General features: G+C 56.8%; 1 protein-coding gene across 4 annotated transcripts in view; it reads left to right on the top strand.

The window, feature by feature from the left end:
• The window catches only part of KCNAB2 (potassium voltage-gated channel subfamily A regulatory beta subunit 2), an 83,731-nt gene that overhangs the window by 39,098 nt on the left and 28,204 nt on the right, over positions 1-16,429 (top strand). Inside the window, exon 1 of one of the 4 annotated variants that reach the window (XM_045546301.1) lies at positions 4,164-4,381. The exons of 2 other annotated variants lie outside the window; for them this stretch is intronic. In XM_045546301.1, coding sequence (XP_045402257.1) covers positions 4,164-4,381 — 218 coding nt within the window. Of the gene's footprint in view, positions 1-4,163; positions 4,382-14,960; positions 15,173-16,429 lie in introns of those variants that run through there. One more of the 4 variants, XM_045546300.1, reaches the window with a different exon arrangement.

The raw sequence follows: 16,429 nt of genomic DNA, 5'->3' as shown, positions 1-16,429 counted from the left end.
CCAGGTAGTAGACTCTTCAGAGAGGTAGCGATTCCTACTGACTTAATGAGGTTAACATCTTCGTTTCATTTTTCCATGTCACGGTGTTAATTCACATGAATTCCCCCGAGCCCCCAGTCTACAAGAATAGATTTGCAAAAGGCAGGCCCCAGCCCAGGAAAGAACTTGTAAGTGCCGCATAATTAGCAATGGCTACCGAGGAGGGAGAGGGGGCTCGTTCTTCTTGGTACTGGGGTGGTGGGAGGTGTCAGGGAGAACCTCTCTAGAAAGCAGTTGGGACCTGGAATATTTGAAATCAGAGGTCGAGGTCACTATGCTTTTGAGCTCAGGAGATGCAGGGGGCCTGAGGCAGGAGCCCCAGTAATGTCTTGCCTGGGGCCCCTCGTCCAAGGACCTGACCCTGCTAGAGTCACCTTAGGAAAAGCTGCAATGTCCAGCAGAGCTGGACTTTGTCCTCTGCTCCCGGACAGTCCCCGGCAGCACTGGTAACTGTCAGAGAACCCCGTGCCTTCTGACACACTTGTCCTTCCTCCCTCCCAGGGTCATGTCCCCTCAGGTCTGTAGGGGGTCCCTTGTGGCACTTGGCACTAGGCCTCTCACCCCCCCACCCTGCACCAGGGGCCACCATGTTCACCCACTCCCCACTGCTCTGCCTGAGAGTCCCCTGCCCGAGCCCTGGCCCTGCACCATGGGGACACGCCTTGGGCTCCCTCCCTGCTGCGGGGGCCCCACCCTCAGGCCTACTCCCAGGGCCATGAGATGACCTACAAGGAAAGATGACAAGCCAGGAGGCCGCAGCCCCCACGGGGAGGGACGCCCTCCAGGTCCTGGCCATGTGGCCGAAGGGTCACCAAGGCCCGTTCTTTCCTGTCCCCTTGCGCTTTTCCTACCCGGGTCTCCAAACTCTGCCCCCGCCCATCTTGTCAGGAGCATGGTGTCCTCTGCCAGAAGGGGCCGTTGGTAACGTCTGTGTTTCTTCCTGGTAAACGTTTTCTGGTGAGAACTGGCACCTCTGTGGCTCACTTGTCTCTCTCCAGCCTGTGGCCATGTGTCCCCTCTCAGAGAGGCCCACGCTGCCTGTCGGCCCCTGGGTGTGCATTGTTCTCTCCACGGCATGTATCATGAGTGGTGTCATAGCCCACGCCACCCATGAGGTGTGGTCCTGCCCACGTCACCAGCTCCTGCCCAGGTGCCCAACGGTGCACCTCACACAGCCCACGGCAGCCTGGTGCGACAGGCCTGTGCCCACTCACCTCCCAGACGTGGAGACAGAGTTTGGGAGCTGTCAGGGTGCCTGTCTGGTCTCGCCATGAATGGGTGACAGCCAGTGTGCCCCTGTCCCAAACCTGGGCACTTAGCCACACTGTCCTCCCGCCCCGGGGGCTTGGCTATATTCCAGAGCCGGCTGCTCTTGTGGACAATGTCTTGAAAGCTAATGGCTATTGATTGTGGCCTGGCTGCACGTCTGAGGCGGCTCCTGCTTTTCGGGAAGAGCCCCACAGCTTCGGCCTGCCCGTCCGTCTGGGCTTTGCTGAACACAGGCCCCCGGGAAATGAGGACTGGCCGCCACTCGCACCGCAGGGGCTGGCAGCCGGCCACACGGCCACCTTGTGAGCTGCCTGACCTGTGCCTGCACGGAGGGGAGTGGCGGCCAGCAGGCAGGGAGAGGGCGCTGGGGCTGCTGCCCGCGGGTGTCCAGGGCCGCACTTCCTAAGACAAACCTCGCCCTGGAGTCCAGGCCCCTCTGCTGGCTCCAGGATGATTCTCCAGAAAGGCAGGGCTTGTCGTGCCAGGGCACCCCCGCCTGCCTTAGCGCCCAGAGGTCCTGCAGCCACACAGTCCCCGTGGACACGAGCTGTGGTGAGGCAAGTCCTGCTATGGGAAGCGTCTCTCCAAGAGAGGGCGACCTGCAAAGTGCCACTGGGCCCGAGTCAGGGAGCCAGCCCAGTCCCCGGCCAGACGCTGTCCAGGTGCTGCCAGGAAACACCCAGCTACAGCCCCTGGCTGGCCTTTTAAAGCCTGGGCCTTGGCTGACATTCAACAAGTATCTGAGCCCCTTCTCTGTGCATGAGGAACACCGAGCAGGCAGCAGTGGCAGCAGACGGAAGGGTCCCTGCCCCCTTGGACAACCTTCAGGGGCGTAAATGCAACACTCAAGACAGAAAAGGCTGTGCACAGCCAATGATGATGGGGAAAGATCACAGCAGGAAGGAGACATGTGATTCGGGTGGTGGGGGAGGGTCTGCTGGGACCTGCAGGAGCCCCCGGGCCGTGCTGGCAGACAGAGGTGCTGGCTGTGGGCCAGGGCACAGCCGCCTGCCCCGGGAGATGGGGGCTGCCTGGCCTGTGTGGACGCTGCTCCCCTAACTCCCTTGGCACTTCGCGGGGTCTCCTTGCCCGTTGGCCTCTCCTCGGCTCCTCTCCGAGCCCGGCTCCCTGCCTCGCTCGCACGTTCGTTCAACAGGCATTTCCAGGCTCTGAGCCAGGCCCATGCAGGGCGGGACAGGCAGAGCGAGTGACAGTCCCTGTGAGTGAGATCCAGACACTTGCAGAAAAGCCTCCATAGAAGGAGCAGCTGCAGGGCTGCTGGAGGTTGCCACTCCCCAGGGGCACATGCAGGTCAAGCAATTGCAGGTTGGCCAGGCCGGTCGCCCGTTCTGGAAGGACCCCAGCGCGCAAGGCTCATCTCAAACCCCTGCCCCTTGTGGGCCCTTCCTCTGACCCCTGGAGAAGCTGAGCAGGAGACCCCACACAGCTCACCCGAGGAAGGGACCAGGCCAGGCTGACTCCTGGGCAACTCAACCCCGCTCAAGGACCCTGCCCGAGCCTCTGCAGCTGCCTCAGGCCGGCACAGCCCTCCCAGCTCCTTCCCAGGGATAATTGAAGTTGTTCTCTCTTGGGACAGAAGGTGAGGGCAGTTCTGCTTCCCTTCCAGCTCCTAGGGCCGGGGTCCAGGATCCCACTCTGTCGCTAACCCAGCAGCCGTGGTCTGCACCTCTCCCTGGAGACGATGCCAGGGCCGCTGTGCAGGCAGCTGGGCCGAGCAGAGGCTCCTGTCGGGTGGGGTGGGGTTGCTGGACTGTAGACACCCTCTGCCCTGCGCCTGCCACCGTGTCCTTGTTGCCCAGTCTCAGATCCACAGGACATGGACGCACAGCCACGATGCTGCCCTCATGCATTCACTCACTTTCATGGACATGAATTAACCGCAGTGGTAGCATCTGGACACACATGTTCTCCCCTGGCCTTTTTTTTTCTTAACTGACCGCTGTCTCTCAGGGCTCAGCCTCATTCTTGACGGTGGCACAAGTTCCCACCATATGGATGGACTGCACTTATGTAACCAGTTTCCCTGTCGATGGAGATTTATGTTGCTTTCAGTTTCCAAGACTGTGCATTCATCGTCAGGATGACTCTTTAGCAATGGTTCTCCACACGCAAGCTTTGAAGTCTCCCCGAAATTACCCTCAAATTACCCTCCACCTCCCTGGGTGCACTCTGCTCGGTCTTTCTGTGGCACAAAGCATGACGCCCAAAGACCCCTGCTGGTGCGGGGGGTGCTTGTGGCTCGCCGGGACCGTGCTGTGTGGATGGCGTTTCCCTTCACAAGGCTGCGGACAAAAAGGGCCTTCCTGGGGTGGGGCTCCCTGGCATCACACCAGGGTTTGCTTCGGCGGCAGGTGTGCCTTGTGCTCCTTCCCCAGGCCAGTTTTACCCCAGGCACCGCCAGTGAGAGGACGGTGACGTGGCGCCTCAGTCTCCACGGGACGGCAGCACCGTCGCACGGCATTGGGGCTCGGGCTCAGCATGCGCTGTGCACTCCCATTTTCACGTGGAGCACTTTGGAGGGCGCTCTGTCACCTGCAATGCAGCTTTGCCTGTGCTTGTCTCACGGACGCAGGGGAAAGAGGAGGGTGGCTTAGCCAGGGTTCCCAGCAAGCGCCACTTTGAGGACTGAGCACCTCATGCCAAGAAGCGTTCACATCCAGGGGCCATGGCCCATTCCCAGGCACCAAGACCCCTTGGTGGCGGCTCTAGGTGGAGGATGTTTGGCTGCAGCCGCCCCTCCCTGGGGCCAGCCATGCAGCCTGGGCGCCGGAGCACCGGCACACTCTCTAACCATCACCATCTGGACAGTGGCAGCTCCCAGGGCCGGCGGCACCATGTTGTCCATGACGTACAGTGAGAGCCTGCGGAGCGTGAGCAGCAGGTGCCACTCTGACTGGGCCCTGCACCCCGTCCGCCAGACGGACACCCTGGAACTGCAGCGGCTGCGGGAGGTGCGGGCGGCCGCCCATGCCAGGAACATGGAGAGCTTCCTCCGCATGCACGGCCTATCCCTGGACGGCTGCACCGCGCGGCGCACGGGCATGAAGTATCGGTAAGGGCTGGGCAGGGGGTGGGGCGGGAGGTCGCATTTCAGCTGCAAAGAAATGTGTAAAAGAAGAACATGAAAGTCTGCTGTTGCCCTTTCCTATCCAAAGATAAGCACCATTAAGCGTTTGGTATATTCTTCGTGGAAAAAGAATGTGGTTTCTGGAAGAAACTTTGCAGAAGAGGTCAACGCGGTCTTTCATTTGTCTCTTGCAACTTCACTGAGACCAATTAGTTATTCGAGGTTGACCAAACATGAATTAGTGAAGGTGCCTTAATTCCGCATCTCTAACAACAAATCCATGTGGCAGCAGGAACAGAACCTGGGTCGGTTCTGGGGACAAAGAAGCGCTCCTTCCTCTGTGTCCTTAGCCTGGGCTGCCCTCGTGAGAGGTGGTTCTTAGTAAGTGGCCTCCCGATTGGTTGCATCAAACTGTGACTGTGACAGCAAAGGTTGTGAATTAAACGTCCCTGCGTCCTCTAAATGATGGGCTTGTAGGTGTAAATTGTCTGGGAACTTCAACAGGACAGTCTTTCCGTTTGGCTCACTTGTCTTTGGATTCAGCACCTGGGACAGCACCCCAGTCTCACTGTCTCCTTGGACAGCTTGAGAAAGTGATCACAGAGCGGAGAGCTGGCTGGTGTTTTTCCGTATATAAATCCCGATAGATTGCAAATTTGCAACACTGTTTCCTGTGCCTCCCAGGGACAAGCCCTTGTCAGAGCCACTTGGCCAGAGCGGACCCTCCCCACCCCATCCTTGTAAGGTTGCCAAATGCAGCAAGTGAAAATACAAGGTGTCCCATTAAGTTTGAATTTCAGATACAGAACAAAAAAAATTTTTTCTATACATATGTCTCATGCAATATTTGGGACATAGTTATACTAAAAAAGTTGCTCTTTATTTGAAGTTCACGTCTAACTGGGCGTCCCGTACCCTATCTGGCAATCCTAAATCCTTGGCTTCCGTAGGAGACAGGTGCCAGGGGTTATCTGGCTGATGTCTGTTGAGTAGGATGGAGGCCAGGACTGCTCCTTTAACATGTTCTCGGGTGGACAGTGTGTCTGGTCCTTCAGTCCATTGAACATGTGGCTGTGTTTCAAGGAACGAAACACTTCTGCCGTGAGTCCATTAGATGGCAGAGTTTTTAAGGTTTTGTGCTCTGAATCCAGCTGGAAGGAAGGACAAAGGATTGGCCAGTTTGGCCATAACCGAACTCCTAATTCTGATGGAAATTTCTCAACAGGGAGACTCTGTGCCTTTGGGGGTAGTCGTTGGTGCCTTTCCTGCACTCAGCAAACGTTGGTTGAGAGCCGCTGTGGCACAGGCACGGGGCAGGTCCTGGAGATGCTGCAGGCCAGCTCCCCAAGGCCCCACCCTCCTGACGGCTGCGTCCCGGTGGGGGGGCAGAGAAAAAGCAAACACGCAGGAAAACACAGTCCCGTAGTGGCAGCTGCTGGAAGGCAGCGAAGCAGGGTGAGAGAGAGAGAGACCAGGGTGGCAAGGAAGCCAAGACGCAGCCATCTGAAGATGTGGGGAAGAACCTTCTGGGCCGAGAGAAGGGGGCACGATGGAGGAGATGAGAATGAGGGGTGAGGACAGTGGACAGCACCCGGGGAGGAGGCAGGGATGGGCCACACCTTGTCCTCCAAACTCTGGGAAGACCCCAGCTCCCCAGGTGTGGATAGGATTTATGATTAGCGGATTGAATCTTGTCCCCCAAAATCCATGTCCACTGTGAACCTTGGAATGTGCCCTTATGTGGAAATAGGTTCTTTGCAGATGTAATTAGTTACAGTAAGATGAGGTCCTGCAGGATTAGGGTAGACCCTAAATCCAGTGGCTGGCACGCTCATAAGAAGGCCATGTTGGCCAGCAGTGGCTCACACCTGTAGTTCCAGCACTTTGGGAAGCTGAGGCAGGAGGATTGCTTAGAGACCAGCCTGGGCAACATTGTGAGACCCTGTCTCTACCAAAAAAAGTTAGCCAAGCATCGTGGTACACGTCTGTAGTCCCAGCTACTCCGGAGGCTGAGGCAGGAGAATCGCTTGAGCTCGGGAGTTTGAGGTTACAGTGAGCTATGATCTCACCATAGCACTCCAGCCTGGGTGACAGAGTGAGACCCTGTCTCTAAAAATTAAAAAAAAAAAAAAAAAGTCACATGGCGATGGCGGCAGAGTAGGGCAATGCACCTGCAATCCAAGAAATGATGAGGGTTCCAGGAGCTGCCAGAGCTGGAATAGGCAGGAAAGGACTTTTCAGGAGTCTCGGGGCGGGGACGGGGTGCGCAGTCCCGCCATCCCGTCTGGGGCCCTCTGTTAGGACAGCCCCAGAAAACTGACGCAGGGTGGGGAGAACACACCTTTTATTTGCCTGATGCCCCAAGGAAAATGTCCCTGCCACGTCTGAGGCACCACAGGACTAACGGGCGGGGCTGAAACACCTGGGAAAACTTGATTCCCAAGGGGCAGAGGAGACAGGAAACAACCTGGGCCTTTGGCGGCTGACGGACCAAAGGCCGTTGCCCCCCTCTTCCCCGCACGCATTTCATCCTGCTGCACCCAGGCTGGGGGGAAGGGGCTCCGTGACTCACGCCACCCGTTACTTAAAGACCCCAGGTACATACTGCTCTGTGGTCACCTCTTCTCCATTGGCGACTGGGGTGGGACTGAGTTAAACTTGCTCTTAAATATGAATGTAAGGGAGGTAATGCCTGGAGACTTGCGCTGTGTGACGCGGAGGAGTCGGCTGAGCCCGGGCCGGACGCTGTATCAGCTGCAGGCTCAGTGCAGCCGGCCTGGGGTCTCGGGAGCTTTCTTGTTAACTTCCTCTTTTTTTTTTTTTTAACTATCCTCAACCGTTGCTGTTAAAAAAAAAAAATGGATGTTTAAATGCACACAGTGGCTGTGTACTGAGCAGGTGAGGGAGACCATCCAGCTCCCACTGCCATCCCCACCCGGCTGTCACCGTGGGAGGGTCCAGAGCTGTGGCCTGGGCCCGTGCCATGCCAGCCAGACACCAGCCCTCGCCTCATTCGTGTTTCTCCCCGTGGTGCCGGGAATGAACCCAAACTCCCCGGGAGGCCTGATGGGCCCCGCCTGCCTCCCGGAGGCCAGTGCAGACCTTCTCCCGCCCGGGGCGTGTCAGCCACCTGCCCCTTCCTTCTGTCACTCCAGGGGCTGAGCACACGTGGGGCCCCTAAGAGGCCCTTCTGGTTGGACAGGGACCGGGAACACCGTCTCTGTGTCGGCGCCGTGGTAATCATTGTGGTGACCTTGTTACACCTGGAGGGTGCTTCTGAGGATGACGAGAGTAAAGGAAGGGGACGTGCCTGCTCGGGCGGCACAGCTGCGTGGCCAACGGCAGCAGCCCAGAAGCACAGCCCGGGACTTGGGCCAACTCGCCCTCCTCGCCTTTCGGCTTTCGGGCCCATGGAGTTGGAGGCTGGGGGAGGGGGTGGCATGGCTCCTGGAGCACAGGAGGAGGGAGGGCAGGCAGTGTGACTGAAGGCCACCTTGTCGTAGCGTCACCTGCAGCTTCTCAGTGTGGCCACAGCACAGTCCTCCTGGCCCAACCACAGAACGAGCCCTGCTGGTGGGACCGTGCTCTGGGCAAGGCCCACAGGAGTGCACACGTCCCACTGGGCTGTCACCCAGCCCAGACACAGAGCCCGGCCCACAGGCCCCCGAGCTCCCCCGCCCCCGCCTCTCCCCTCAGCAACACTCCCCCTCACCCAGCCTTGGCCTTGAACGCAGGTCCTCCTGCACAGCTGGCTCAGGCCTGTCGTGGGGACCCTCACTGCACAGCCACGTCCCTGCACCGTCCAGTTGACCCCTCCTCCAGGAAGGCCACAGGCCTGCAGCCTTTCACTCTGAGACACTGCTCCGTTGGAGCAGCCCCCAACCCTTCAGCCTCCGCTCTTAAAAGCCTCTTTACAACTTCTGCTCCAGGCCTTGAGGCCCCAGGGCTCCGTTCTGTGCAGGGGAGCGTCGCCATCTTGTGGGAGTGTCACCGTCTTGTGGGAGTTGCTGGTGTGGCCGAGCTCACCTGCCTTCCCAGGCCCTCGGGGGACACTGCAGTGGCACTGCATGGACACAGACCCGAGCTCTTGACTGGGGGTGGTCGAGCTTCTGATTAATCACGGCAGGAACCGGCTGCTTCATCTTAACAACAGCGGGTACCACGAAGGCAGAAAAAGAACCTAGAAGTACGTTGCAGGCCGAAGTCAGCCGTCCGTGCTCGGCGCTGTAAAAGCCGACAGGCACGTGTCTGGGACTCCTTCTCCTTTACCTGGACACATCTGCCAGGAGAGACCATTGGGGGTGACATTTCACAGTGGCACGTTCAGGTTGAGGTTTTAAGCTTTTGACTTTCCACTCTCGCCTCATCCTTGTGTCTTTCTAAGACTGTTACAAGTCGTGACCCCTTTTTCAGACAAGTGAATAGTCACAGACCCCAGCAAGCCTCGAGAAGCCCACCAGGCTCCTGCCCACCCTTCTGTTTGGCAGCTCTCTGCCGACACAGCACGTGTTTGTCCTGGAGTCCCCGAGCTCAAACATTCATTCTCATCGTCCCACAACGCAGTTCCGGTGGGATGGAGTGAGGGCGGGGGATTCTAACACAGCGTCCTCCAGGTGGGAGGTGCAGGTGTCTGGGAGGGGGAGCTTCTGGCACCTCTGTGAGGACTTGTACACACCTGAGCGCCTCCCAGAGCAGGCCCCGAGGGCTTCTGGGGACAGGCTGCCAAGCCTCCGCGCCCGTCACCATCTGCGCCTGGTGGGCTTTGCCGGATTCGACTTCCCCCGCAAAGCCCACTGAAGGCAAAGGGGCGAGGGGGCGCTTCAACGTGGGGACGATCCTTTCCCTGCGAGCTCCGGCAATAGGAACCTGGGCTGGACATGCCGTGACCAGTTTCAGACTAGGGAGCCGCGCACAGAGCAGTCAGCGTTGCTTTGGGCAGAGCAGGTGTGGCTAGGTGGGTGCGCACCTGTCACAGCTCCGCGTGCGCCACCTGTGCAGCCCTGAGTGCGTGTCAGTCTCGTCATGTCCCCTCAGCACACCCAGGGATCCTGAAGTCCCAGTGCGTGCAGCGCTGCACCTGCTGCCCCAAACCCAGAATTCTGAGAACAGGGCGGCAGAGGGGATCATTCTCGTCCTCGGAGGAAATGTGAACCTTCCAGAGTCTTCCTTTCAGAGGGCAGGCCTCAGCGAGTAAGGACGAGGCTGGCACCTGGGGTTCTGTGCATCAGAGAGAACCTTCTGTCCAGGTGAGGTTGTCTTCAGCGTCCCGAGTGGCCGCGTAGGAGCAAGGGCCCAGGCAGGGAAGCGCTCAGCTGCCCCGCAGGCCAGTCCCGAAGCCGAAAGCATCCTGGGCAGATTGAGCGGATTCAGCATGGATGGTCCTTCCTCCTGTTGGGCGGGGCCTGGGCACCAGGGGCCTGGGCACACCGGCAAGCCGCCGGCCCTTTCTTCTTTGTTTCGTGTTGTTTTCACCATCATTTTGTCTTGAAAATCAAGTGCCCTTGGTTAAATAGTTCCAGGAAAAACTGGAGAATTTTTTCCAGATTACAAGAGAAATATGCAATCCACAATAGAAAATTTCAAAAATATAGAAAAGTGCAAAGATGGTAATATCACCACCCCCTCCCAGAGGAGCGTTTCAGGACGTCTCCTTCCTGGATGGGGAGCTTTTGAATGCGAAGAGCTGCTTGCCGGGGCTGTTGGTTTTGGCTGGACAGGCCCCTCCACACCTCCCGGTAACTGTGCCCTGCATGTGGACGGCCAGGCTTCCCTTATCTGGAACAATGCAATCGAGGAGACACGGTCCAGGATTCTGGTGCATACAGAGCTGACATTTGGGCCAGATAATTCTCTGCTGTGGGGCGGCCTCCCCAGCCTCTACCTGTTGCCAGTAGCACCCCGCACCCAGCTATGACAACAAAAGTATTTGCATACATTGCCCAGTGTTCTCTGGAGAATGAAACCACTGCTGGGTGATGCCCGCTGAGACAGAGTTATAGTATATACCACCAATTTTCTGAGCTTATAATGCAATATCATCTGCATGATGCAAAAACTACATTGAATTCTTTTTTAAAGTCACCTCCCCCGATGCCGACCCAATTCCAAAAAGGATTGCAGGCAACTTCCTTAACCTGCTACAATGAAATTTTTTAAATAAATAATAGCAGATAAGGGACAATGGAAGGTAAGAGTAGCTTAGTAAAATAAATAGCCAGTAAAAATAGTATACCAAAATAATGTAAAATAATAAAAAATAATATACCAAATCCCCAGCAGGAGACTCGGCCCAGTGGCTGGAGAGGACTGCATGTCTGTCCAGCTTCCAGACAAGAGGGGAGCTTGCTCGTTGCTTAGGAGAAGTCCAGTGTCCCTAAAGGTTATACCCTGGATTCCCAAAAAAGAACCACAGTGTGAACTGGTAAACACAAGCACTGTCTTCCCAGTAAGTGGACATTTGTCCAGCAGCTGTTTACATCCCGTCGTATAATCACAAACGTAAGTTAGTCTCCCCCCGGCCCATTGATCCAACAGTTATTTAAGGCTACGGGGCACATGACATTGTGCTGGACCAGACTGACCACCAGCAGACGGCTCCCAGCCCCCCAATATCCCTGGGGAAAATGTGGTTAGTGGCACCCGGAGAAGGGAGGAGAGGCTCATTGTGTTTGGGGACTGGCTTCACCCCACATGCGCTGTCTGAGCTAATGTCAAAGGTGAATAGGTCAAAGACAGAGAAACAGGAAGGGGGCTCCCGCAGGGAACAGCAGAAACAAAGACCCAGAGGCTTTTAAGCAGGTGACTTTTTTTTAGTAACAGCTTTGTTGAGCTATAACTCACATGCCATACAATTTACTCATTTAAAGTATACAACTCAGTAGTTTTAGTGTATTCACAGAGTTGTGCAAAAAGTTGCCACAATCAGTGCTAGAACTTTTTCATCACTCCCCAAAACAAACCCCGTATACCCTTTACCTATCACTCCCCACCCCCGGCAACCACTAATCTACTTTCTGTCTCTCTGAATGTACCTGTTCTGGGTATTTCATATAAATGCGATCATATGACGCTGTCTTTCGTGAGCGGCTTTTTCACTTAACATTATGTTTTCAAGGTTCATCCATGCTATAGCATGTTATCAATACTTCCTTTTTATGGCTGAATACTACTTCATTTTATGGATATACCACATTTGTTTATCTGTTTGTCAGTTGATGGGTATTTGGGTTCTGTCTGCCCTTTGGCTATTGCAAATAATGCTGCTATGGACGTTTGTGTTCAGGTCTTTATGTGGGCGTATGTTTCCAGTTCTTTGGGCACAAACCTGGCAGTGGGCTTGCTGGGTCACGTGGTGAGGCAGATGACATTTTACACTGTGGTGACTAAGAGTCTTGTGAATCTCACTTCACTCGGCGCTGCTTAAAGCACACCATCTGGTTAAGAGCAGCCCCTGGGGAACAGTAAGACGCCAGCCCTCCTGGGACCCGAGGGCTTGCCAGAGCACAGAGGGGACGTGTGAGGAAGAAGGGGAACTGTGCATCTCACCAGGCCAGCACGCATAGCATTACTCGAAGCTCTTGGTAGAAACACACCCTCCTGGGCCTGGACCCAGAGGCCCCGATTCCATAGGTCCGGGTGGGACCCAGGACTCTGCTTTGCAATAGGCTCCCCTGCTGTCCTGATCAGACACTGAGCAGCCCTGCTCCGGACGGTGAGCTCCGAGAGAGCAGGCGCCTCGGCACCAGGTGCACGGTAGGCACTCAGTGCTCTCTGAACAAACAAATGTGATCCATTTTATTATCAGGGCAGGGGGGTGACATTTAAAGATTCCGTGAAATAGTCTGAGCAAGTTCCATTTTGGCTGTAGCTCTGCATGTTTAGGGGAGGTTGGGCTGCTGTGTTCACATGGTATAAACAGCCCATGAGTAGAGAGAACAGTGCGGCGCGAAAACTTCCCTGAGCCCCAGGAAGGGGCCAAAGGCAGAGTTTTTGCCATCTGGGGCTTCCTTGGCAGGCCCCTGAGCTCCCGAAGGCCAGAGCCTGTCATCCTTGAGTCCGAGGGTCCTGCCTCAAGGAGGGACTCAGCTGGCACGTGAGGTCAGCACTGCGGCTGCCCACCCCACCCTGCCCACCCAAGGGGCTTGGGAAGGGCTCCAGCCTGCCCGGAGCGCAGGGACCCAGACCAGCCAGCCGTGCGGCTTCAGTGAGCAGCTGCAGGAGGAGGGCAGAGCCGGGCCCACGGATGGTGCTGAGAGGCTCTCGCTGGCCCCTGTGGGTGGCACCTGTGATCTGTCAGGGTGTCCTTGGCAAAGGTACCAGCTCTGCCCTCCCAGACCTCTGTCCACAGGCCCAGGTTCCACCCTCAGGGACTGCCTGCTGTCCCCAAGTCAAGTCCGGGCTCATGGGGAGAGCGCAAGGGCCACATTGACCCACGGGGGAAGGTATTCGGGGGGTGGGGGCATCTCACTCTTGGGCCTACTGCTGACTCCCACGTTGGAAAGTCATTTCTTCATGTTGCAAGAGCATAGAGTATGTATCGTTTCAAACTGGGCACAGTGGCTCATGCCTGTAATCCTGGCACTTTGGGAGGCTGAGGTCAGAGGATCACTCGAGGTCAGGAGTTTGAGACCAGGCTAAGCAAGAGTGAGACCCCGTCTCTACTAAAAATAGAAAGAAATGACCTGGACAGCTAAAAATATATAGAGAGAAAAGTTAGCCGGGCATGGTGGCACATGCCTGTAGTCCCAGCTACTCGGGAGGCTGAGGAAGGAGGATTGCTTAAGCCCAGGAGTTTGAGGTTGCTGTGAGCTAGGCTGACGCCACGGTACTCTAGTCCGGGCAATAGAGCGAGACTCTGTCTCAAAAAAAAAAGAATGTGTACCACTTGTGAGCACATACAGAAGTACCCCAAGGACCAGACCCAGGTCTGAGCACTTGGCACCCGCTGTCTGGCCTCCACCTCGATCCACTGGCAGATCTGCATTTTGCATGTGGGAGCAGTGAGGCCCAGCGAGGCTGCCCAGCCCGTGAGCAGGGAGACTGGACCAGAACAAGGTTTATTCTTAACTTTTACCTTCTGTATCAAAAGGCAGGGCCACAGTCCCATGCAGTATGAACATCTTGGGTGGATGCTTTTCTAGGTGCTATTGGGAGCAGAGAGGACAGCCAGTGGGTGTGAATGTCCCTGCAGGGCTGAGCTAGGAGGGACAGAGCAGTTCCTTGGGTCATGCCTTCATTTTGTCAGTGGAGGCTCAGAGGCCCAGAGAGGGCAGGACTCCCGCCTAAGATCACACAGTGGATGAACAACAGAGCTGCAGCTAGACCCCCATCATCTGCTCCCCCCACCCCACTCCTCCTTCTTGGCTCCTCCTGGCAGGACAACAGGGGACCTGGGAGGCAGATTTGGCCAGGGCCCACCCTGCAGGGTGTGAGAGGGATGCTTGGGGTCAGAGGGCAAAGCCAGCCCCCCAAGACACTGAGGAGGATGGGGTCAGTGGGGGAGGGGCTTCATTCATTCAGTCATTCGCTCATCCATTGCAGAATATTTATTGAGTGTCTGCTGTCAGCTAAGTACTGTTCAGAGGTTTCTTTCCTTGGGCCGTCTGTGTCATTCTCATCAAGACAGAGTGGTCTCATCTGCACATTCTGGTCTTCTGGCTTCTCCTTGTGCCAAGCTCTGGAGGACGCCCCACTCTCCCGGGCAAGAACCAGGAGCAGGTGCAGCTGGGCACTCGCTCCGGGGGGCTCTGGCGGGAGCGGCACCACCTCGCTGGGAGCCGCTGCCGCAAGCTCTGCCGTCCAGCCTGCCCCGGCCTCGGGCTGGTCCTGGCCCAGCGGCTGTCAGCCTGAAACAGCCAGTGACGCCTCGGGGGACAGCCAGGGCGGGAGGCGTGTGCATCCTTCTTCATTAATAATGAATGGCCGGACGCTGCCTGTGCCTCGCCCTGGTCGCCTAATTGACTTGGTGGGAGCCGCAGCAGCCCACGGCGTGCAGACCAGGAGCGGCTGCAAAAGCAGCTGCTCCCCAGACCCCCTGAGCCGCTGCCCCAGGAGAGTCACAGCGGCCCTGCTCAGCCCCCAGGCCACTGCCAGGGCTCAGCAAGCAAGGACGAGGACGCCCGGAGGGAGCCCTCCCTTCTCCCAGCAAAGGAAGCGATCGTGCTCATCGGGAATAACTCGCCGCCCAGCCCTGCCGAGCACTTTTGGAGACTGCTGGGCTGGGGACCTGGGCGGCCAGAGCTGGAATAGGGTGCAGACAGAGGAAGGACCTGCAGAGCAAGAGAGATGTGAGAGGGGAGAGAAATGCGCCCCCATCCCTCCAACTTTCGACTCCTCTTTGAGGTCTTTTCTGGCACAGTCCTGGACGTCTGATTCCTTTGCCTCAGAGGTCGCACAAGCTTTTTCCTCGTCACTGCCTTCGGAAATCCTCACTCCAGAAGGAACGCCTCGCAGCTTCCTCGCCTTTTGGGATAAAGTCTTGTCCCAGAGGAAAAGGGTTTCTAGGGAACAGGTGAATCTGAGCCCAGGAGGCGGGGCCGCAGCCAGGGGCTGAGCGTGGCCCAGCATGCAGGTGTCCTTCGTGTGCTCGGAGCACAGCCTCAAGGGCCGGGGCCCTGAGGAGCGGCTGGGCCGGCCGGCGGCCAGCAGCCCCAGCCTGGGCTCCCGTGGCCGCTTTCGTGCCGTGGCCATGGTGGCCCGGAGCCTGGGACAGCTGTCGGTGCAGAGCCTCCCGTGCACCGGGGACGCCAGTGTGAAGCAGCACGGGATGAAATATAGGTACGAGGGGCAGATGGCTTTGTAGGGTGGGGGCTGTCCTCCCCTCTTGCCCAGACAATCTGCAAATCCCTGTTTGTCAGATGTGGCAGTTTGTGCCGAGAGGCCTGGAGGGGCTGTAGCCTTGATGAGAGAGAAAGTCGGGGAAGGAGGCCCTGTCCCCACACCCGTCCTTTGCACCCTCCCCACGTGCAGTCACAGCACCTGGAGCCAGGTGGGAGACTGAGCCCAAATGGAGGCTTTGGTTTTGGAGAGGTTTAAGCTACACAGGGTGGACCTTCAGTGCTCTTCTTGCTGGCACCAATACCAGCTGGGAACCCAGGCCACTCTCCTCAAATGCAACTAGAACTGTCTGTGGCTAGCTGGACCCCATGTACAAATCATGTCACCTGAGCCGCTGCCTCCTGGAGATGAGTCTGGAATGGTTCCGGGGGTCCTGCTTCTGTGCTCAAATCCCTTCCTTCCTGGGGAAGTTTAATATTCTTTAATGACCCTCTGGGGTAAAAACTTTTGGTCCCATCCACTAAGCTCAGTGAGGACAATGCAGAATGAAATGCGCTGCTCTAGAAGTTTTGGGGGTTCATATCTTTTGTTAAGTAGGCATCATAAGCTAGGAATAAACAGAAAAAAAAAAAAATATATATATATATATATATATATATACAGGCTGACCAGAAAGTATCCAGCCAGGTAACCGTTCTCGTTGTATTAACAACAGCTGGATACTTTCCAGACAGCCCTCGTGGGTTTTTGTTTTGTTATTTTTGGTTTAGATACCTGTTACCTGCTGCAACTTTTAAGTCAATCCTAGGATCATCCAAGGAGTTAATAAAAGTGAGATTATTTCTAAACATATAAAGCACTATGTAAAGGGAAATTTCTTCCGGACTGCGGCCCCCACCTGTCCGATGGAGGAGCACACAGAGCCGTACACCTGGCAAGGCCTGGGGATCTTTCCTTGGTGCTGCCGGGGGGGGGGGGGGGGGGGGAAGGCAGGCTCATATCTCTGTAGGATGATTCATGGTTTCTCAGTGGCTGAAACGGGACTCGGAGCCCAAAGCGTGACCCATCAGGTACCCATGCCGAGCACCTATCCCATCCTGCCTCGTGGAGGGCCTGTCACAAGTTGCTCCACTGTGAGTGTCCCAGGGCCACAGCTGGGGTGCAGGGAGGGGGCTGCAGAGACTGAGGGTGGGACCTGATCCCACATCCCCCCAACTCCGACCATCTCCCTAGGAAGCTGGCCCTCCCCAGCGGCAT

Source organism: Lemur catta, chromosome 3, assembly GCF_020740605.2.
Source record: "Lemur catta isolate mLemCat1 chromosome 3, mLemCat1.pri, whole genome shotgun sequence".
NCBI lineage: Eukaryota > Metazoa > Chordata > Mammalia > Primates > Lemuridae > Lemur > Lemur catta.
This window is presented reverse-complemented; position numbering and strand designations above follow the sequence as displayed.